The sequence below is a fragment of the Octopus bimaculoides genome, chromosome 18 (genome assembly GCF_046866305.1).
Source record: "Octopus bimaculoides isolate indiv1 chromosome 18, ASM4686630v1, whole genome shotgun sequence".
Taxonomy (NCBI): domain Eukaryota; kingdom Metazoa; phylum Mollusca; class Cephalopoda; order Octopoda; family Octopodidae; genus Octopus; species Octopus bimaculoides.
In genome coordinates this window covers 20,045,215-20,070,214 of record NC_142945.1, presented here as the reverse complement: position 1 = coordinate 20,070,214, position 25,000 = coordinate 20,045,215, and the positions used below count along the sequence as shown (strand labels likewise).

At 37.6% G+C, this 25,000-nt stretch overlaps 1 protein-coding gene across 1 annotated transcript in view; it reads left to right on the top strand.

The window, feature by feature from the left end:
• Positions 1 to 25,000, top strand: part of LOC106875600 (uncharacterized) — a 281,932-nt gene that overhangs the window by 255,414 nt on the left and 1,518 nt on the right. Inside the window, exons 31-40 of the mRNA XM_089365916.1 lie at positions 1,500 to 1,565; positions 2,607 to 2,773; positions 7,815 to 7,915; positions 9,496 to 9,641; positions 10,742 to 10,797; positions 13,049 to 13,196; positions 13,899 to 13,981; positions 15,170 to 15,277; positions 18,820 to 18,987; positions 23,452 to 23,592. Coding sequence (XP_089222042.1) covers positions 1,500 to 1,565; positions 2,607 to 2,773; positions 7,815 to 7,915; positions 9,496 to 9,641; positions 10,742 to 10,797; positions 13,049 to 13,196; positions 13,899 to 13,981; positions 15,170 to 15,277; positions 18,820 to 18,987; positions 23,452 to 23,592 — 1,184 coding nt within the window. The remainder of the gene's footprint in view (positions 1 to 1,499; positions 1,566 to 2,606; positions 2,774 to 7,814; positions 7,916 to 9,495; positions 9,642 to 10,741; positions 10,798 to 13,048; positions 13,197 to 13,898; positions 13,982 to 15,169; positions 15,278 to 18,819; positions 18,988 to 23,451; positions 23,593 to 25,000) is intronic.

The window sequence follows — 25,000 nt, the reverse complement described above, 5'->3', positions numbered from 1 at the left end:
ATACTCTAAAGCTTGCTTCAATACTTATAATAAAATGCATTGCTCTTTGTATCTGTTTTTCTGCATGATCACCATATCACAACTTCTGAATTTCTTACGACCACACCTGCTTTTTGCCATACCCACTATCTACAACAGTGGTTCTCAACTGGTGTCCATGTGACCCCTGGTGAGTGCTATATAAGATTTGGGGGTGGGCGGTTCTCTGCAAACAAAATAGTAAATTGGAATATCAACAGTAGTATTTTAAAGGTTCGTGTAAAAAATTTGTTTTAGATCAATTTATTGCAGGAAACATGTTCAATCTGTCCAGTACTGAATATATATGAAGACCTGCTGAGGCAAGTGAAATCGAAATCGGACCAAATTCGACGACTGGCACACATGCCAACCTCTCCTTCATTGGACACTGAACTCCGCTTGCAAAAACCTGTTGGGGCAAGTGAAAGCGAAATCGTGATGGCACCTGTACCAGTGGAGTGCTAAGAGCACCGTCTGAGCGTGATCGTTGCCAGAACAGCTGTCTGGCTTCCTTGCCAGTGGCACGTAAATAGCACCATTTGAGCGTGATCGTTACCAGCGTCGCCTTACTGGCACTTGTGCCGGTGGCACTTGAAAAGACATTCGAGCGAGGTCGTTGCCAGTGCCGCTGGACTGGCTCCTGTACAGGTGGCACGTAAAAATACTCATAACCCTAACCCTAACCCTAACTATAAAACCCGAACCCTAACCCTAACCCTAACCCTAACCCTAACCCTAAAACCCTAAAGCTAAAACCAGTACAAACGCACGAACGATGTCATAAATAACAGTACCGCTGATAGTCGTTGTTGACAAACAGCGGCACTAATTTTATTCAGGGGAAAAGGTCCCATTACACCGCTAGAACGTGTTGTTTACATTCCACAGCAGTAATTGTTTTCACCTCAATAGACGTCAGTGATTGGTTGAAATTACCGAAATACGACAATTTTAACACGAAATAACTTTAAAAAGATAAAATGCTCTCAATAACACTAAGAGTAAAAGATGTTTTATATGACACATTCTACCAGTGTCCCAAGTTTGAAAGTGTTTCGTTAAGAAAACAAGTGGCGCCCGCCAAATCAGAAAGATCCCCCCCCTTTTGAATAGAAAGGGTTAAAGGCTGCTTGTGGGATATGAACCCACATCGTCTGTACACATGACAGGCGTTCTACCATTAGCCCAAAGCAATCCTTTGAATTTATCAATTTTAGAAACTTTCTTACCAGGGAGAATTGTTTATTATTGACGTCATAAAAATTTATAAATTTTCGAGAGAGCATAAAATATTTCTTTTATTCTTTTTTTATTTTTTTTTGGGGGGGGGGGGGGAACAGTGAACCCCGAAGTACATAAAATTATAAATCATAGCATGTAAAGATCGAGTTGAAAAAAAAACCCTTTTGATTGGAAAAGTCGAAGGCTGACGTCAACAACAGTTGTACTTATTCTGACTTTTATTATTTTTTTGACAGGCATACTTGAAGAAGAATTCCTTCAACACTGTATTCCATGACGATCTGTGGAATTCCTTGTCACAGGTAAATCATTTCATTAAAAGTGAAGCAGTGTGATGCGTGTAGGGTTTCCATGTAATATACACATACGCAAACACGCGCACACACATACACACAAACAAGCACACACACATACAAACATACACACAAAGTTAAGTTTATACATGGAGAGTGTGTGTTTTTGTAATCGAGAGAATGTGTTTTGTGTATGCATATGTGTTTACACATATGTTTGTATATGAATCTTTGTGTGTGTGTGTGTGAGTGCAAATGTGTACTAATTATACACTAAGCCTTGTGGAGGCACGTGTCTTGGTGGTTAGGAGTGTTGGACTCCTGATCGTAAGATTGTGGTTTCGATTCCAGGACCGGGCGATGCGTTGTGTTCTTGACCAAAACACCCCATTTCACGTTGCTCTAGTCCATCCAGCTGGCAAAAAATGAGTTATCCTACGATGGATAGGAGTTCCGTCCAGGTGGGGAACATATACGCCATGAAACCGGGAACGTGGACCTTATGAGTCGGTGTGACTCGAGAAGGGAATTTTACTTACTTTTTTTTACATACACTCACCCTTGTAGGTAAGATTTGATAAAGGGTGCGTAAATTTTAAGCTTAGTACTTATCCTATTGGTCACTTTTGGTGAACCGCTAAGTTACAGGAAAATGAACAAACCAACAGATGTTGTCAAGCAGCGGTGATGGTGGAAAAACACAAGCACAAACAAAGGACACACACACACACATACATACAGACATGCATACATACATATGTTTATCATTTAAGTATACATGAGCATGTCTAGATATGCATGAGAAACAAAACATACAAATCTTCATACATACATACATACATACATACCCTGTTGCTGATGTTGAAATTCCAATGAAAGAACCTTGGATCTAGGTTAGAAACCAGCTCTTTCTGTATCGGCATGAAATCTTGAAATAAAACTGAATTATGACATACATACCAGGGCTAGGAACTGAATCCAGAACCAAACTTCTTACCACACAATGACATTCAAATAATGAATGAAAATAATGAATCATTATTTCTTCAGGCATGGAATGGTCGGGATGTAAAATACATCATGGATACATGGACATTACAGATGAATTTTCCCCTTTTAACTGTCACCTGGAAAGGAAACGAACTCACAGTGAAGCAGGAACGCTATCTTACAAGTGACAAAGAATATACTGAAGCCAAATACAAATCACCATTCAAGTAAGTCTTTGACTCTTTCACTCTTTGATCTTTCCCTTCCTTTAAATTTTCTTCTTCATAGACCAATGGTTCTCAACCAACGTCCATATGGCTCTTGGGGGTCCAATATATGATTTTGTGGTTAAAATTTATGTGCAATAAATTGCTTTTATTTCTAAAATACACAAAATATTTTGATAATTGGATCATGTCGGTGAGATGGAGAGGGCCAGTGGGTGAAGAGGGTCATATTGGATTTAAGATTTTAGGTTATGCAACTGCCAGCAACTTTCCAAAGTCTGGCTGAGTAGGTGAGTACTGTGGCGAGCATAGAAGCCATAGGCATGGCATGAACCCAGGTGAAGCTGACTGAGGGTGCAATAATCTCACGCATGGGCATTGCTGCTGCTGGCATTTTGCATGGGCAATGGTCAGCAATGGTCTTCTTCAGTCGTGAGTGGACAGCCATCATCATCATCATCACCATCACCATCATGAATGAATGTATAAAATAAAAAAGTAAAGACCCTCCTTCAGTCATGAATAACCATGAGGTTACACCTAGAAAGTTGTACACCAAGGCACAAGTCCAGGCAAGGTTGTTTGTGGAAGACCAGCAGTTGCCCATGCATACCCTCTCCACACCACCGATGTTGTCCAAGGGAAAGGCAAAAGCTAATACAGCTTGGCACCAGTGACGTCACGAGTATGTATAAAATGTGGGTGTTATTCAGAATTGAGAATGTAAAGTGCTATTACTAATTGCTTTAGGAACCTATGTAGCTGCTAACAAACATATATACTTATTCAGCCTTCCCACCTTTGAGCTGAGTGGAATATTCCATGCTGTAACTACTGGCGCTCTGTGTGTGTGTGTGTGTGTGTGTGTGTGTGTGTGTGTGTGTGTGTGTGTGTGTGCGTGTGTGTGCGTGTGTCTGTGCGTGTCTGTGTGTCTGTGTCTGTATGTCTGTGTGGTGCATGAATATTCATGTATTATTGGGTCTTCCGATGTATTAGGAAGAAATAATGAAAACTGATACAATTGGGCTCTATGTAATTAAACAGACTTAATTGTTTATAATAATTCAATATTAAAATAGATTTAATTGTTAACTTGGGAAAATTAACAGAAATTGTTTATAAAAATTATTTATAGTTCAGTAATAAATGTTATTCGTTCAGTCTATTGATAATTATTTCTTTCTGGAAGTGAAAGTGTAAAATTGCAACAAGAATTTAAATTTATGCCATTGTCCATGATATCCTTAGTGATTAGTTTTGTTAATTTAATCTTGTCAATCAGTAATGAAGGTATTTAAAGAATTAAAGCATTTGATAATGCAAGTATTAATAATTTGGAATGTCTTTAATACTCTTTCCATTGTACTGGTTGATGAAAGAAAACTGATAGAATCATAGCTGTCAGTAGTGCTTTTTGTTTTTTTACTTGTTTCAGTCATTTGACTATGGCCATGCTGGAGCACCGCCTTTAGTCGAGCAAATCGACCCCAGGACTTATTCTTTGGAAGCCTAGTACTTATTCTATTGGTCTCTTTTGCCGAACCGTTAAGTTACGGGGACGTAAACACACCAGCATCGGTTGTCAAGCGATGTTGGGGGGACAAACATATACACACACATACATATACATATATATATATATATATATATATATATATATATATATATATATATATATATATACATATATATGACGGGCTTCTTTCAGTTTCCGTCTACCAAATCCACTCACATGGCTTTGGTCAGCCCGAGGCTATAGTAGAAGACACTTGCCCAAGATGCCATGCAGTGGGACTGAACCCGGAATCATGTGGTTCATAAGCAAGCTACTTACCACATAGCCACTCCTATGCCTATTCACACATTCCTACATGTATGTGCTGTTCATACATTTAAATTAATAAAAAGATAAAACTTTCCATTGTTTTACCAATCTTTTCTACTCCCCATTTCAGTCATTTTGAAGGGTTTTTCTGTCAAACAAACTGATCCCAAGACTTTTTTTTTTTAAACCTGGTACTTAGTCTATCAGTCTCTTTTGACAAACCACTAAGGTATGGGTACATAAACATACCAAGACCATTTGTTAAGTGGTGATGGGGGACAAACACAGACACAAAGACACACACATATGCACATACACACGCACACGCACGCACGCACGCACACACACACACACACACACACACAACATGCTTTTTTCAGTTTCTATCTACCAAATCCACTCACAAGGCTTTGGTTGGCTTGAAGCTATAGTAAAAGACACTTGCACAAGGTGCCACACAGTGGGACTGAACCCGGAACCATGTGGTTAGGAAGCAAGCTTCTTACTGCACAGCCATGTCTGTGCCTATATTTAAACTTTGCAGCAAAAGATACACGTGGACACATTCACATGCATCAAATTTGTGAATTAGGCGCAGGTAGTGGCTGTGTGGTAAGTAGCTAGCTTACCAACCACATGGTTCTGGGTTCATTCCGACTGCATGGCACCTTGGGCAAGTGTCTTCTACTATAGTTTCGGGCCAACAAAAGCCTTGTGAGTGGATTTGGTAGACGGAAAACTGAAAGAAGCCTGTCGTATATATGTATATATATGTGTGTGTGTATGTTTGTGTGTCTGTGTTTGTCCCCCCAACATCGCTTGACAACCGATGCTGGTGTGTTTATGTCCCCGTAACTTAGCAGTTCGGTAAAAGAGACTGATAGAATAAGTACTAGGCTTCCAAAGAATAAGTCCTGGGGTCGATTTGCTCGACTAAAGGCGGTGCTCCAGCAGGGTCACAGTCAAATGACTTGAAACAAGTAAAAGAGTAAAAAGAGTAAAAGAGAGTATATCCATCCATCTATCCATCCTTCTAACCTTCTTCTCTGTCCACTATTACTGTGAGAGTTGTTAGGGTAGAGACCTCAGACACCTCCTCCATAGGGTCCTATCAAGAAGCAACCATCAATAGACTTTCCAACGGATTCCCAAGCATGACCAACTGAGGCTGTGGATGTTATCCAACCATCTCACTCTTGGTCTACCCTTAGGTCTCCTGCTGGTTGTCTCAGCTTCAAGAATCCTTCTTGTGGATCTTTCCGGTGACATTCTAAGCACATGCCCATAGTACCCAAGTTGTGACCTCTCAATGCAGAGAAGTAACAATTCGATCTAGAGTAACTACCTGATCTCTGAGTTAAACACCCTGTTGGGTACCATTACTCCAGAAATCATTCAGAGGAACCCAATTTTGGCCACTTGTATTTCCTATCATACACCTTTGGTCATTACCCAACATTTGTAAGCATAGGTGAAGATAGGTGCAAAAACCAAATAGAAGATAGCAAGTTTGGATTTTTTTTTTACCTACTTCTCTTTTGAGGGCTGAGTGCTGGAGCTGGGACACCAGCAGTTCTAGCATCCAATTCACTGTAATCCAAATATTTTTTAGCTTTGACACCAATTAAATAAATAAATATATTTTATCTTCTTTTTTTTTACCTGTTTCAGTCATTAGACTGTGGCCATCTAGGGGCACTGTTTTGAAGGGTTTAGTCAAACAAATTGACCCCAGTGTTTTTTTGCGTGTGTGTGTGTTAAGCCTAGTGCTTATACTATTGGGCTTCTTTGCCAAAGTGCTAAGTTACAGGGACATAAACACACCAACCCCAGTTGTCAAACAGTACTGGGGGACAAAGATAGACACAAAGACACACACACACACACACACACACACATATAAATATATACAGTGGGTTTCTTTCAGTTTCCATCCACCAAATCCACTCACAAGGCTTTGATTGGCCCAATGCTATAGTAGAAACACTTGCCCAAGGTGTCACACAGTGGGACTGAACCCAAAACTATGTGGTTGAGAAGCAAGCTTCTTACCATACACATGTACCCATTACATATTTACTCCACAAATAAAAACAGTAATTAATATTTAGTGATGTATTTACTCTGTGGATAAAATCATAATGATAGATCGCTTGTAAAGGCTATCTCTGCAGATTTTTGTATAGGAATTATAGCCAGTACTGATCTTGTTATGACATTTCATATTCGAGACGCCTGATCTAAAACAAAAATGAGATTAAAGATGAAAAATGGGTCTTGAGTATATATACGATATTTCAGGAGTTTTCCTTCCTTCATCAGCACCCATCCAACCCATTAACCATCCATAAACACATTGTTTAAATAGCCACTAAATATAGCAGTGTAATGTTGTTGGATATACTAGATGGTGTAAAAAGTACTGCTAAAACAGTAGAACACAGTATTGACTTATAAAAACGTTTACTATACTTTGTAGTGTATTACGATTGCATAACGAAATACGGTGTCCCTACAGGTCATTCATAATGATAGATTTATGAATGATGTATTGGCTAACTATGTAATTACCTTGTAATGAAATCATCAAATGGTAAAATTACAAATTTTTACTGCCAAGTAATTACTTGCAGTGAATGTTCAGTGATGAATTAACAGATCGTTTTGTCTGTGTGTAACAATTGATTTATGCAGAGAAGGGTGGGAAGTGATTTCATTGGCTGACTTCTTATATCGCTTGGTTGGAATATCTACCCAGATTTCTTTATGCACAGGCACTATACAACAGCTTGCTTCAGTTCCATGATGGAAGCAAATCCCACAAACATTTATCATGTGACTTAATTGTGTTTTATAGTGTGTGTGTGTGTGAGAGAGAGAGAGAGAGAGAGAGAGAGAGAGAGATGTATGAATATAACACATAAGTATGTAATGTATACTTACATACATCATGTTTACAAGCATGTTTTATGCATGTGTCAATTAACCTTTTCTAAATATTTAAGTAACCAATAGGATCTAAAGGAACTGATGATGATTCGTGTCAGCAAAGAGTGAAATCAAAGTAGAACAAATTGGTCAAATGAAGAAGAAAATTTCTTAGATTTCTCTCTGAGAAAAAATCCTGCCCATAATTTCAGACTTCTCTCCTTCCTCAAAGTAAACTAATTTATTCCACTTTCAGACTCTCTCTAAATTTATTTTCCTTTGCTATAGTTACAAGTGGGAGATTCCATTTACATTTACTACCAGTAGAGAGATGAATTTCAATAAGACTAACAAAGATATACATTGGATTCACAAAAACGAATCAGAAGGTACGAATTTTGTCCTTTTTTTTTGTTTGTTTGTTTTTTTGTTTTGGAGGTATTTTGGGAACTCTTTTTGTTTTAATTTCCACTCCAAACTGAGATGTAGGCCCTGACTGTGGAAGACATGCGAAGGCTGGAGAAGAACAAAGCTAGTATGGATGTGCAATGTCAGTGTGCATGTGCCACAGAGTATTGGAGTATTAAGAGAGAAGAAGAGGAATTAGATGCAGTGTGCAAGAAAGGAGATTGTGCTGGTTTGGTCATGTTAGATGGATGGATGAGGACAGTTGAATAAAGAAATGCTGATCACTTAAAGTGGAGGGAAGTTGTGGAAGAGGGAGACCCAAGGAGACATGGAATGAATATTGAAGGCTGATCTCAAAATGCTGAACCTTATGAAGGAGATGAAAAAGAACTGAGATATGTGACACTTTGCTGTACTTGATAAGACCTGCCCACCACAACAGAATTGAGATCCTAAAACCAGGGTGCCACATAGAAAACTTTGGTGTGGGTGCTGGTGCCACATGAAAAGCACTAGTGATGGTGTCATGTAAAAAAGCACCAGTGATGGTACCACGTAAAAAGCACCCAGAACACTTTGTGGAGTGATTGGTGTTAGGAAGGGCATATCCAGCCATAGAAACCAAGCCAAAACAGACTATGGAACTTTATGCAGCCCTTGGCCTTGCCAGTTCCTGTCTAACTCATGCCAGCATGGAAAATGGACGTTAAATTTTGATGATGATGATGGTAATTTATCAGGCAAGTTACTACACAAAATTATATTAGTTTTATGGGTTTCTTTTTATTTATTTTCTTGAGAAATGGTGTTGCAGCAACCGTTTCATGCCTTCCTAAAATGGGAATCAGGGTAAATGAGGTAAAAGTTATATAGGCTAAATTTTGATAATGAATTATTGACAGTTAATAGAAGCATATAACGATGAACTGCCGAAAAATAGTTGCATTCTACGTATTTGATACTCAGTTTGGAGAAGTAAGAAATTGTGAGGGTGGTGAGAGAAGCATGTATTTGGTGTTTGGCTTATATAGGAGAATTATGCAATCAATTTGAAAAAGCAGAAATCTTAAGAAAGACAATGAAAATGCATATCTACAATACACCAAAATAGGGCAGTGATGTAGGAGGAGCTGTTGTTTTTCATCATCATCATCTTCATCATCTTCATCATCATCATTTAGGATTTGTTTTCCATGCTGGCTTAGGTTAGACAGTTTGATGGGATTTGGTAAACCAGTCAGCTACAGCAGGCTCCAGTCTGTTTTGGCTTAGTTTCTATGACTGGATACCCTTCCTAATGTCAACCAATCCACAGAGTGTAGTGTGTGCCTTTTATGTATCACTGGCACAAATGCCTTTTACGTGTCACCAGCAGAGGTGCCTATTACATGTCACTGGCATGGGTGCCTTTTATGTATCACTGATTTATTGGGACAATAGTCAAAAACATTCCAGAAATGAGTCAAGATATATATGAATAATGTGAGACAATGTGGTTTGTATTTGTATAGGGGTCAACAGATGTTAATTGTTGAAGTATTCAATTATTTTCATCTTGCAGTCCAAATTTCCTCATCTGTGCTACCTAGGAAACATAATTCAACAGACTGGGTTATTGGTAATATAAGGCTTATAAATTATTATCGAGTGACCTATGACAATGATAATTGGATGGCGATTATCGAGCAACTGAAGAGAGACCACACAGTATGTTGAATTTTTAAACTCTTCTCTATATGAAAATGTAAAGTATTTCACTTTTATTTGTGTGTGTGTGTGTGTGTGTGTGTGTGTGTGTGTGTGTGTGTGTGTGTGTGTGTGTGTGTGTGTGTGTGTGTGTGTGTGTGTGTGTGTGTGTGTGTGTGTGTGTGTGTGTGTGCGTGTGTGTGTGTGTGTGGATGAAATATTGGCAGAATTCTGGTTTAAGCACCCTATATACCTCCTGATAACTCTTTTATTTGGGGGCATTTTCAGGACATTTTTGTGAATTTGTGTTCTACACACAGGAATTATGCAAGAATAAATTTTTTTTAGCACATCTCATGACCACCTGATACCACCTTTGTTTCTTTGCCACTCTGACATGTGTTAACGTTTATCAATATTTTTTTCTCCTCATAAACTCATTTAAAGGAATTATGATGCACCCAGGGGTGGTCTGTTGCTGGGATTTAGGCAAAAAATTCAGATGGCCCATATTTTAAACTTTGATTTTTTTTTTTTAATTTGGAAAAGAATAGAACTTTTAGGATATATAGGGTGGTTAAAAAAACATCTTTTTAAAATTTTTTTAGATATTTTAAAAAACATTTTTCTTTCATAATTGTATGAATTCCTGTGTAGAACACAAATTTTAAAAAATTTTCTAAAAATTCCAAAAAATAATAAAAGTTAAGAGATTGTTATATGAGGTGCTTAAACCAGAATTCCACCAAAGTAATTATCACAATTTATTCATGTAAAATTTCTTCTTTTCTTTTCATTTCTTTTTTATTTTTTTAATCTTTTTTTCTACTGACTCAATATTTCTTTATTCTGCAATTCACCATAGCGATATTCTAATGAGTCAAGACTATGACGCAGTTAATGCTGTTTCATTTCGATTGTGCACTAATTGCTACTGAAAAAAGGCATGCACATCATAACATTCCATTTCATTCTTGCAGCTGTTGTAAAAAAGAAAATATTATTATGTTTGAAAAATGAAATAAAAAGTAAAGTTGAATTTTATTTAAATAATTTATTTCATGCAACTGCTACATATGATCTGTTGACTTTCAAATAATCGAGACATTGCTTATTTCCAGGTCATTCATATATCCAACCGTATCCAGATATTTTGGGATTCATGGGCCTTAGCAAAGTATGTATGCTCGTTTCAAATATAGGGACCACTTTTTTTTAATTATAATAACTAAATTCTAATTATGACAAACGTAAATAAACAAACGAAGTTTGCTTTTAGAAGCGTTGAGATGTCTTTTAGAAAGTTAAAGAAGTGATTTTAAATTCTCATCATAAAGCGAGATTTATATATCTTAATTTGCAGAGGAATTTGTAGTGGGTAGTTTAGCTTAATCGGTCAAAGCATCGTGACATGTAATCACGGGGATATGAGTTCGTGTCCACAGCTAGCCACCTACACTTTTCTCTGCAAAATAGGGATAGTTTATCCTGTTCAGGCTATATTATTAGGATTATTCTGCGATTGAGAATTTAAAATCACTTCTTTAACTTTATAATAACTAAGTTGATGTGATGAATTAAAGTTTCAGATACAGGCATAGCTGTGTGGTTAAGAAGTTTGCACGCCAACCATGTTGGTCTTGGGTTCAATCCCACTGCACAGTACTTTGCACAAGTGTCTTCTACTATTGCCCCGGGCCAGCCAAAACCTTGAGAGTGGATTTGTAGATGGAAAGAGAGAGAGAGAAACCTGTCATATATATGTGTATCTATATATGTATTGTGGTGGTAGAGGTGCTGGAAGTAGTGGCAGTGGCAGTGACAACAACAACAAGAATGATGACGGTGGTAGTGGTGGTGGTGGTGGTGGTGGTGGTGGTGGTGGTGGTGGTGTTTCGGTGATGGTGTTGGTGGTGGTGTTTCGGTGGTGGTGGTGGTGGTGGTGTTTCGGTGGTGGTGGTGGTGGTGTTTCGGTAGTGGTGGTGGTGGTGGTTCGGTGGTGGTGGTGGTGGTGGTGGTGGTGATGGTGGTGGTGGTGGTTGTGGTGGTGGTGGTGGTGGTGGTTGTCGTCAGTTGATTCCCAGACTATAGCAATTGATTAGCATGCTGGACCTCCTTCACGGAGTCCATATATCCAACAAGCCTTATAAAACAAATGATCAGCCTCCAAATTCTATTGCATTGAGTTTTCAGACAAGGCATTTTAACTGATTTAATAAGTATTGATTTGTTAGTTTTAGTTAGTGAATATTGGTTTAGGTTTCTCCAATCAACTGGAATGGATTGCAGAAATGATCAATGAATTGTCTTTAACAGACAATATTAATTCCATCATTCCTCAAGAATAGGGAAAGTGGATTGTGAAACCAAAATTGACTTAAATTATTACCCAGTCCTTCATAATATGAAACTAATTTTGACATATCACTACCCACTCCATTTCAGCATACAACACCACAACCACCACTATTCAAGAGAGCTGCTATGTAGTCACTAAGTCTGCTAGAAATAGCAGTCAAATTTCCCTTAGATTTTTTTATTGCAATAATTAAGTTGATGTGATGAAATAAAGTTTCGGGTACAAGTGTACCTTGTGTGGTTTTGGATTCGATCCCACTGCGCAGCATTTTCAGCAAGCATCTTCTACTATTGCCCCAATTTAACCAAAGCCTTGTGATATCTAAGCATTCATTAGATGATGTACTATTAGATGTGTAATAAATACTCGAATAAAAAAAAAATCCCTGATGATATGGTCATGGCTGGAATGCTTTTGATCATAGGTCTACACAACCAGGACCAACCTGGACCTAAACAACAAGAACAACAACCCATCTAACATATACTAAGCTAAATAATATTTGCCTTTCACCCTTTCAGGGCCAATAATATAAGTACCAGTTGAGTTCAGGCGCAGGAGTGGCTGTGTGGTAAGTAGCTTGCTTACCAACCACATGGTTCTGGGTTCAGTCCCACTGCGTGGCACCTTGGGCAAGTGTCTTCTGCTATAGCCTCGGGCCGACCAAAGCCTTGTGAGTGGATTTGGTAGACGGAAACTGAAAGAAGCCCGTCATATATATGTATATATATATATATATATATATATATATATATATATATATATATATATATATATATGTATGTGTGTGTATATGTTTGTGTGTCTGTGTTTGTCCCCCCAGCTTCGCTTGACGACTGATGCTGGTGTGCTCACGTCCCCTGGCAGTTCGGCAAAAAGAGACCAATAGCATAAGTACTAGGCTTACAAAGAATAAGTCCTGAGGTCGAGTTGCTCGACTAAAGGCAGTGCCCCAGCATGGCCGCAGTCAAATGACTGAAACAAGTAAAAGAGTAAAAGAGAGTATGTGGTTTGTTTTATTAACAGGGCCTTAATAAATACTCACTCATTTCTGTTGTATTACTTTCAGTTCCGGACACCTCGATACACTTATAGCTCTTCGTACACTGGAATATCTGAAAAAGGAGAAAGCTTACTTAGTGTGGTCAACAGCTCGCAATGGATTATCGCTACTGAAAAGAATGCTATACAAAACACCAAGATATGGTGATTTCCAGGTATCTTATTATTTCTTCCTTTTTTTTCTTCTTTGCTTGTTCATTTGCCAATTATGTTTATTGTCCTTTAGCAGTTGCTAATGTTGTTGTTGTTGTTACTATTGTTTATGTTTAATCACAGAAAAGGTGACAAACTGGCAGAATTTTTTGCTGCGGTGGGCAAAATGCTTAGTGGCGTTGTGTCTGTCGTTACATTCTGCATTCAAATTCCACAAAGATCACCTTTGCCTTTCACCCTTTCAGGGCCGATAATATAAGTACCAGTTGAGTTCTGGGTCAATGTAATCAACTTACCCCTCCCCCGGAATTACTGGCCTTGTGCCAAAATTTGAAACCAATATTTAGTCATAGATGAATCCTAAGGGAATAGACCTACAATAAAAGGCGTTCCACCCTTAACCATCACATTTATTTTTTAAGACACCAGGGTATGGATTTGAGGTCAATTTGAGCTGCTATTTGTAACTGGTAGAATGATCACAGAGCTTTCTCTTGGTGACTTGTTCTATCTAAAATAATATACAGAAATGGTCACGCAGACCATATACAAGGATTTCAGGTTCCAGTTTTAATAAATACAGCTTATTTTGTTCAGCTTATACTATGATAGCTATCATTATCGTTATTTTAACTTTTCTTAATTATCAATGTTTAATTTCTGAAAAAAAAAAGTCTTATATTTTCTGTCATTTGTCTTTACAGAGATTTATTCGGAACCTTGTAAAGGATTTATACAAAGACCTTGGCTGGAATAATACACAAAGCAATAACAATAATCATAACCAGTAGGTATAACATGGATTGCATTTCTAAACAATGACAACCAACTATAAAAGCACCTTTTGTCTTTTATCTTTTACATGTTTCAGGCATTAGACTGTGTGCCATGCTGGGGCACTACCTTGAAGAATTTTTAGTCAAATGAACTGACATCAGCACTTTTCTCCCTTTTTAAGCCTCGAACTTATTCTATTGGTGTCTTCTTCTGAACTGCTAATTTAAGGGGATGTAAACATACCAACACCAGTTGTCAAGCAATGGCAGGAGACAAACACAAACACAAACACGCACACACGCACACACACACACACACACACACACATACAAACAAACACATGCAGACAAGCTTCTTTCAGTTTCCATTTACCAAATCGTCTTACAAGGCTTTGGTTGTTCTGAGACTATAGCAGAAGAATAGCAGAAGAATAGCAGAAGACACATGCCAAGTTACCACACAGTGGGACTGAACCCAGGACCATGTGCTTTGGAACCAAGTTTCGTACCACACAGCCACACCTGCACCTATATATATATATATATATATATATATATATGTATGTATGTATGTATATCTATATGTGTACACGTATCCTTCAGCAAGACACTTTATTTCACGTTGCTCCAGTCCACTCAGCTGGCATAAATGAGTAGTACTTGCATTTCAAAGGGCCAGCCTTGTCAAACTTTGTGTCACACTGAACATCCCTGAGAACTACGTTAAGGGTACACGTGTCTGTGGAGTGCTCAGCCACTTTCACGTTAATTTCACGAGCAAGCTGTTCTATTGTTCGTAACAGCTGGCACCCTTGTGTATGTATATATGTATGTATATGTATATATGTATGTAATGTATATATATATATATATATATATATATGTATAAATATATGTATGCATGTATATATGTGTATATATATGTGTACATATTACATATACATCTGTATATATATATGACAGGCTTCTTCCAGTTTTCATCTACCAAATCCACTCACAAGGCTTTGGTCAGCCCAAAGCTAAAGTAGAAGACACCTGCCCAAAGTGCCATGCAGTGGGACTGAGACCGGAACCATGTGGTTGGGAAGCAAGTTTCTTACCACACAGCCACGCCTGCACCTGTACATAATATTATATTACATTATATTATATATCATATCATTCACTATATTATATTCTATTCCATTATATTATTTCAGGTCACTTCGCTTACTTATCGTCGCCATGGCTTGTGATAATGAACTAAAGGAATGTAAAGATGCAGCTCTTTCCTATTTTCAACAATGGGTAGACACAGGAAATATTGGGTAGATAACTCTTCCAAAACTGTTTCGTCTTCGCTTTATTTGTGCGCTTATGTATTTCTTTATTTAATTATTTATTTATTTATTTAACAAGTACCTTGTCAATGATGTTTCTTTGTTAGATTTACTATGTCTCTTCATTGCTATTTTTACTTAGAAATAAATCCTATGAACTCTTTACACATGCATGGTTTGCAGGATTCAGTTTGAGCATATACATACATTTATATATATATATATATTGCGGAGATGTACTTGCATAGCAAGTGACCTGATCTGAGATCGTGTGCTGGAACGAAAACAATTGCAGTGTGGAAGGTGTTTATATAAGCCATTTAAAAACACACAAAAACCGTTAGATTCACTTCAACATTTAAATTTAATTTGTCAAAATATTTTTGTTGCTTTGAGACCGCGACCTGTTCACTGACAAAATTTTGTGCTGCATCTGAGAAAGTAACAGTTAGCTCATGATATATATATGTAGGTATGTATGCATGCATGTATGTGTAGATTGATAAGTGTATACTTTAAGATTATACGTAAATATGTGAGTGTATATGCGTGTTTATATGATTGTGTGTGCTTGTACATATATATAGGTAGGTTTATATTTGCATGTATGTATCCAAGACATTGTATCCATTTACCGTTAGACGGTGATGAGAGGGACATATATATAATATATATATATATATATACTCACATACATAAGTACATACATACATACGTACATACATGCGTATAGGTGTGCACCCATGCATACGCTTGTATACATATGCATACACACATACACACACACAAACACACACACACACACACACACACACACATGCCATGAACTAACTGTTACTTTCTCAGATGCAGCCCGGAATTTTGTCAAAATTGTTGCGGTTTCAAAACGACGAAAATATTTTGACAAATTAAATTTCAAAGTGAATCTAACGATTTTTGTGTGTTTTTAAATGGCTTATAAACACCTTCCACACTGCACTTGTTTTTGCTTCAACACACGATCTCAGATCAAGTCACTTGCTATGCAAGTACATCTCCGTAAATATACTTGCATGCATGTATGTATTTGTGTGTGTACCTACCTATATCTGTAGGAGTTTGAAGTTTAACAACTTTTAAATTATAAGCCTCACTGAATATTCTTTTCTGCTCTAGGAACAAGGCCCGAAATTTTGGGGTAGTGGGGACCAGTCAACTAGATTGACCTCAGTACGTAATTGGTACTTAATTTATCAATCCCGAAAGGATGAAAGGCTAATTTGAACTCAGAACGTAAAGACAGACGAAATACCGCTAAGCATTTCGTCCGGCGTGCTAACATTTCTACCACCTCGCTGCCTTATAAACCTCACAGAATATTCTTTTCTGCTCTAGGAACAAGGCCCAAAATTTGGGGGTAGTGGGGACCAGTCGATTAGATCGACCTCAGTATGTAATTGGTACTTAATTTATCAATCCCGAAAGGATGAAAGGCTAATTTGAACTCAGAATGTAAAGACAGACTGCTAAGCATTTCGTCCGGCGTGCTAACATTTCTACCACCTGCCTTATAAACCTCACAGAATATTCTTTTCTGCTCTAGGAACAAGGCCCAAAATTTTGGGGTAGTGGGGACCAGTCGATTAGATCGACCTCAGTATGTAATTGGTACTTAATTTATCAATCCCGAAAGGATGAAAGGCTAATTTGAACTCAGAATGTAAAGACAGACTGCTAAGCATTTCGTCCGGCGTGCTAACATTTCTACCACCTCGCTGCCTTATAAACCTCACAGAATATTGCGGGCAGACGTTTATATTTCTTTGTAGACAGAAAAGTATTGTGCTTATTCTGGTGATTATCTGTCTGGAAATTCATGGAAGTACATATGCCTTCATTATTTAACTATAGCTTTGAATCATAGACCAGTAATCAGCTAAAACGGCCAATTTAATTTGCATATATATGCATTCATTGGTAATTAAAATGAATAATTATGAGCAACACATGTTTATAATTTACAAGTTTTAGGTATGTCTACATTAAATTGCAGATTATTCAAAGCACAATGCATTAAACATAATTAATTAATTAGTTAATTAATTTACTAACTTGCTAACAGATGTGGCACTATGCCAGATCAAACTTATAATAATGCATGCCGACATAGAAAACTGTGATGGTGATAATGACAACAACGTTTGATTGTATGTGTGTGTGTGTATGAGTGTGCATATTTTATGTGTTTCAGCCAAGTGGCTGGGGTCATGCTGGTGCACCACCAAGTATCTGAAATATTTTTTTCTCCTTTTTCTTATAGTAATAATTGTATATTAGACTGTTTATCCCTATATATTGAGAGAATTCTCCCTATATATCATCGATAATACCAGTTGATCTCTGGATTTTATAACCCCTAAAGAGGACACTATGCCCCCAACTGACTATATATATATATATATATATATGCCACAGAATCTGGGAAACTAAACTTATTAACCTTTCATATGTTGTATTGTTTGGTTACACAATGATGTTGGTGAAAAATGAAAATGTATCCTAAGGGCTGCATGTAAAAAACATTTACAACTCTCACGAACATAAGCTTTATTTACTGTACATAGTGTTTTCTGTGTTGGTCTTTCAATCAAAAATAAAAGCAACAGTTTATACACACTGCTAGTTACATACTATTGAGGCCTACAACAAAATAGCTGATACATATGAAACTGTCACAAGCCTGTCACAACTGGGAAAATGATTGCAATAAATTCATGATGCAAATCTGTACCTTAGATCTGCATGAAAGATGGATCTGAATGAAAGAGGAGTCATTACTCATTACAGTAATCGTCTCAGCATTCTGAAGTTACTGCCAAAAATCCACCTTTTTTATAAAGCTCATTAGAAGGTTCTACAAAACTGAATCACATGATAGCTGGACACTGATTGGTCAGTGAACTGGCCAATTATGTGAAACAACTGTGATCTAAACGTAGTATCCATACAGCTATCCAGCAATTCAGTTTCAATTCTGCTACAAGCCTATGGCACTGGAAAGACCTTTGATACTTTTTGTTTTTGATGTGTGCATGTATCTAAATATGAAATGGCAGCAACATATGACAAACAAATGCCTTTATCAAGACCTGCCAAAAATTAGTGAGAAGATCAGGCAAAGATGGCTGTGACAATCTGGTCACTGCCTGTGCCACCCTGAACTGGAAGCATCCAAATTAGTCTTGTAGAACCCACTTCATGGTGATGTAAGAAGAGGAAAATGTTGTCACACTTACATTGACAATTTGATCAAAGACACTAGCCCGGAATGTGTCTAGGACATCGAGGCAGTGATATTGGACCAAGAATTATAGCAGGTGGAATTTGTTGCTGCAGCCTGGTTTGGAACCTGGCCATGATGATAATCATATTAATGTATCTATATACTGCATGTAAGAATATGTATATGTGTGTATGTATTAATTCATTGCACTAAATGGAAATTAAATAAAATGGTAAAATATAATTTCTGTTCCTATTAATTTTTCTAGTTTGGAACTTGAACTGAATTCTATAATTTACTGCATCGGTGTCCGTTATGGAGACGAAGATGAATGGAATTTTGTTTATAACAAATACAAAACATCTACAGTGGTCATTGAAAAATCATCAATCTTAAATGCACTTTCCTGTACCAGACATCCATGGCTACTCAACAAGTAAGTCAATATTACTCTACCTTTGGTTTAGTTACAGAAGATAAGGCAACAGAATGGTGCCACTTCATAACTTTTTCCTGAGGGCCTCCAAGACAGATGGGTTGACTAACTTACTTAAACCTTTGCTCTCTATGGAGAAAAGGCTATCGATGACTTTTCATCATTGTTCTTGACTTTGAGTTGTCTAATCTTCTCTCCAGTGAGATCCCTACTTTTTAAACTTTGCTTCAGTATCCCACATCCAGCTATTTTTAGGACTTCCTCTCTTTTGTCTCCCTTGTGGGTTCTCCTGGTGGTGAGAAAGGTGATGGGAAGCAACCTTGTAGCTTCCTTTTGAATTTTGCTGCAATGCATCATGTATTTCCCTAAGGGAAGACCTTCCCCTCCCAGGTATTGTTGGCTCTGAATTGTCATCGATGTTTCTATAACTTTACATTTTTCTAAGTAGGGATGTTGACCCTATGCAAACTCTTTTTTATCTCTGAGAAGAAGTGGTCTATATTATTCTGGCTTCTACCCTTTGACCTGAGTTTGTTCTCTGCTAACATAGTTCTTAGAATTACTGAGGCACCCAAGCCACAACACTGCAATAAGAACTGAACCTTGTGGTAGCAATAGGACAGTACCTCTCCATAACCTTTTCCCCAGGGTCTCTAAGACAGGTCAGGAGGTAAAGGGGGATTGAAACTACAAGATATGGATTGCTACTGTAGAAAACAGTGAATCAGGATATAAAGTTATACTCAGACAGGACACCTAGCCCAATTACTTATATGTGAGATCCACAGTGAAGTATTGCTCTCACATCTGGGATGATAACAATAACAACAACAATGATGATGATGATGATGATTTCAAATTTTCGCACAAGGCCAGCAATTTTGGAGAAGGAGATGAATCAAATACATTGACCCCAGTACTCAACTGGTAATTATTTTATTGACCCAAAAAGGACGAAAGGCAAAGTCGACCTTGGCGGAATTTGAACTCAGAATGTAAAGACAAGCTAAATGCTGCAAAGCATTTTGCCCGGCATGTTAACAGTTCTGCCAGCTTACCGCCTTAAAAAAAAAAATAATAATAATAATAATAATAATAATAATAATAATAATAATAATAATAATAATAATAATGATAATGATAATGATAATAATAATGATAATGATAATAATAATAATGATAATAATAATAATGATAATAATAATAATGATAATAATAATAATGGTAATAATAATAATAGTAATAATAATAATAGTAATAATAATAATAATAATAATGAATTTATAGTGTATAGTGCTCAGATACACTACAACTCATCAGAAAGTATAACCAAAACTGCATGAACAATATATAAAATATGCACCAGACGTGAACAGTGAATAATTCATTAAAAAAAAACAGGGCTGGGGGCATTATGTGTACTGTTGGCAAACTTCAGGAAGGATGTTGTGTTCCATTAGTTAACAACTGATGAGGGCAATTTATTCCATGCTTTAGCAATTCTGAGTGTGGTTGCTGTGCATACATCATCATCATCATCATCATCATCATCATCATCATCATCGTTTAATGTCCGCTTTCCATGCTAGCATGGGTTGGACAATTTGATTGAGGACTGGTGAACCAGATGGTTACACCAGGTTCCAATCTGATTTGGCAGAGTTTCTACAGCTGGATGCCCTTCCTAATACCAACAGATATCCTAAATGACATCCAGAAAAAAATCCACCTTCTAATCAGTGCAAAATCACCCAGACACATTCCAGCCTTTGACTCACCAGCATACTGTCCCCTCTCCTTGCCTTTTTTCTCTTGCTACTATAATCTTCTCAGCTCCTCAAACTTAGCTAGGTTAATAATGCCAACTCCACTCAGACATTCCAGCCTTACTTGTCTCCCCTTATCTCATCACCATTGTTGTGTCCAATCTCCACGTACTACACTTACCACTATGACCAGTTTTTCCTTTGTTTCATAGAACCTCAGCCTTTGGAAATTCTTCCCTGGGATCTTTGGGGTTTGACGGGCAACATTTGTTTTCTTAACGAAACACTTTCAAACTTGGGACACTAATAGAATGTGTCATATAAAACAACTTCTTCTCTTAACCTTCTTAACAAAATTTTGTACATCGCAAGTTATTTCATGTTAAAGTTGTCGTATTTCTGTAATTTCAACCAATCACTGATGTCTATTCAGCTGAAAACAGTTACTGCTGGCCGGTCATAAAAATGTTATTCCCTGTGACATGTTTCATCCAGTTTAATCATAATTTATACGCATATATCGTTTATATAATAAATTACTCTGTGCGTATCTGTGTGTGTAACAATTTTAGAGTTTGGATTCTAGAGTTAGGGTTAGTTTTAGGGTTACAGTTAGGGTTATGATTATTTTTGCCATAACTTCACTCATAACCCCAACCCTAACTCTAAAACCCGAACCCTAGCCCTAAACTAGAGTTTGTTTTAAAGAAGATTTGGCTGCTATTTCTAGGAAATGAAGCACTTGGAGGTGCATTAATAATTCTGGTAGCTCCAATAACAAGTGCAGGCAATATTCAAGTATTTTGATGGCTTTTTCCCCTTTGTTTACGAACAGTCTAGTTAATCGGAAATGTCAGAACTAACGGGGATTAATACGATATACACCGTTACAGCGCTAACTGTTTTCAACTGAATAGATGTCAGTGATTAGTTGAAATTATCGAAATAAGACAATTTTTAACGTGAAATAACCTCGAATACAAAATTTTTTATCTGTTCTATACCACAAAATATACAAGTATACAAAGTTTGAAAGTGTTTTGGTACCAAAAACACTACATAAAAAATGTTGCCCGTCAAACCCCAAAGATCCCTTCCCTGTTTGAGTCTTTCCTGCTGGTGTTAATTTGCAATGGCCCAAGAACATTAATGACATTGCTCACTTACACACACACACACACACACTGCACAAGTCTTGAAGGCCATAGTTACTTCCCCTTCCACCACAACCGGCAAAGAGAACAGAATAATGTAAATGGATCTCTGTCAGTTCTGATGATGAGTATTCAATTGTCCAACAAGCTGAATTACCTGCTCATTGAATTAGCATGTAAATGGTCAAGTATTCCACAGTCACCTGTACTCGGAATTCTTTTGTTATCATATTTTTGTTTTGTTATATTTCTGTTTCGCCATTTTTTTTTTTTCATTTGATTTTGAAAATAGTGTAAAATTTACTAACTTATGGGGTGGTTGTTGTTGGGTCTCCGTTGCTTACGACAACGAGGGTTCCAGTTGATCCGATCAACGGAACAGCCTGCTCGTGAAATTAACGTGCAAGTGGCTGAGCACTCCACAGTCATGTGTACCCTTAACATAGTTCTCGGGGATATTCAGCGTGACACAGTGTGACAAGGCGGGCCCTTTGAATTACAGGTACAACAGAAATAGGAAGAAAGAGTGAGAGAAAGTTGTGGTGGAAGAGTACAGCAGGGTTCGCCACCATCCCCTGCCGGAGCCTCGTGGAGCTTTAGGTGTTTTCGCTCAATAAACACTCACAACGCCCGGTCTGGGAATCGAAACCGCGATCCTATGACCACGAGTCCGCTGCCCTAACCACTGGGCCATTGCGCCTCCACTTATGGAGTGGTGTATAGAATATAAATCAACATGAAATTTTTATGGTAGGTTATGATTTAGAGCACTTTAAAACATGAAGTTTGCAACATAGAACTAAGAGTGTCTTGAACATCTGGTATCAAAAGGGTTAATGTAACTCTGAAGTTGAATCAGAGTGACAGTCTGTTCAGGCAAGGCTGGATCTCTGAACTGAAAATACAATACATCCAACAGACCTCCAAACAATTTTCATATACCCAACCTCAGAACGCTAAGCCCTACAAAGAAGATGACAGAGGACTGGGATATGTTGTGCATTGTTGTACTTGAAAAGACCTGCCCACCACCACAGAATTGAGATCCTAAAACCAAAGTGCCACTTAAAATGCATTGGTGTGGGTGCTGATGCCACGTATAAAGGACTGGTGCTGGTGCCACATAAAAAAAGCACTGGTGCTAGTACCATACAAAAAGCACTGGTGTTGGGACCATGTACAAAGCTCTAGTGATGGTGCCATGTAAAAAGCACCCAGTACACTCTGTAAAGTGGCTGGTATTAGAAAGGGAACCCAGCCATAAAAATCCAGTGTCAAAACAGACTACACAACCTGGAGTGGCCCTTGGCTTTGCCAGTTCCTATCAAGTCATCCAACCCATGCCAGCATGGAAAACAGACATTAAATGTTGATGACGATTATGATGAACCAACTTTATAGGCTTTTGAAATTATTGATGTAGACCATAGTATTTTGTGAACATTAATTAAATCACTGAAGCAGTATATTTGCCTTTTTAAATTTTTTTTTGTTCGTTAGTTTAGTTATTGTTTATCACCTTGGCATTTCTTTTACAACCACAGGTATTTGAAAATCTCAATGAATCCAGAAAAAATTCGTTACCAAGATGTCAGCACTGTTTTAAGTGGTATATCAAGTAATCCTATTGGAGAAAAGATTGTCTGGGATTTTATTCGATCAAACTGGGATGAACTTGCTACAAAGTAAGAATTTTGTTTGTTTTTTTCCTCGCAGAACTATTTTATTAACTGAAATGTTTCAGCTGCTATTGTTGCAAGGTAACTATTTTGCATGAACAAAAGCTGGCTGATTTTTCAAGATTTTAATCTGCCAAATGCTGAGTTAATGATTTGTATCTCATGAACAGTACAATGAGGGGTAATTTTTCCCCCCACTTAAATGTGGATATTCTTTTAGAGTGGAGATAAACATTACCTTTCAGTATTAACACTATTTTAACAATGCAGTATTATTTATGAAAAGTAAAGTTGACCTACACAGAATTTGAACTCAAAATGCAGGACACTTCATTAATTTTATATATATATATATATATATATATATATATATATACCCAGGCCTATTCCCCATTTTTTTAGGAGGGGGTAGCCACAAGACACATACCAGGAAGTCCATTCATTTCCCAGCTCAAAGAGGTGAGCCCCGTTCTATGCTCAGGTCAAGGTATAGAATGCAACCCCCAATATCAGCAGCGGGGCCCAACAGCATATGCTGGTTTACCCCCACCACATCATGCTGGTTCCATACCCCTTAGAGCAACATCAAATTCACTCATCCATCCACAAACACTCTCCAAGCTTATCTATCATTGATAAACTCTGTTGCCTTTCTCACTCAAACACCTATAACCACCAAAGCTCTCCTCACTCCATCCATCCACATTAATACTGCAAACTGTTTCATCTGACTCCTTAAAGACTTTCCCAATTTCCAACCTAACAATATAAAAGAAAAAATGACATTAACATTCAGGTATGGCCATGTGATAAAAGGCTTGCTTCCTAACTACATGGTTCCAGGTTCAGTCCCATTGCATTGCACCTTGGGCAAATGTCTTCTACTATAGCCTCGAGCCAACCAAAGCCTTGTGAGTGGATTTGATAGACGGAAACTGAAGGAAACCTATCGTCAGTTCCTGCATCCCCCTTTGGTCCTTGTGTTCCTCTTCAGCTGAGCATTCCTAATCTTGCAAGTCATGAGTGCTGGTGCCATGTAAAAAGCACCCATACCAGTGCTACATAAAAAGCACCCATGCTGGTGTTGCACTGGATGTAAAAACATCCAGTACATGCTGTGAAGTGGTTGGCATTGAGAAGAGCATCTAACTGTAGAAACCATGCCAAAAAGGGATACGGAGCCGAGGCATCTGTTAAACTGTCCAACCCATGCCAGCAGGGAAAACAGACATTAAATGATGATGATGAGGAGGATATCAATGAATGTATGTCTTTGTGTCTGTGTATGTCTTTGCGCCTGTGTTTGTCCCACACTACAGCTTAACAAGTGTTGGTTTGTTTACGTCCCCATAATGTAGAAGCTCAGCAAAAAAAACAAAACAATAGATTAAGTATCAGGCTTTAAAAAAAATCT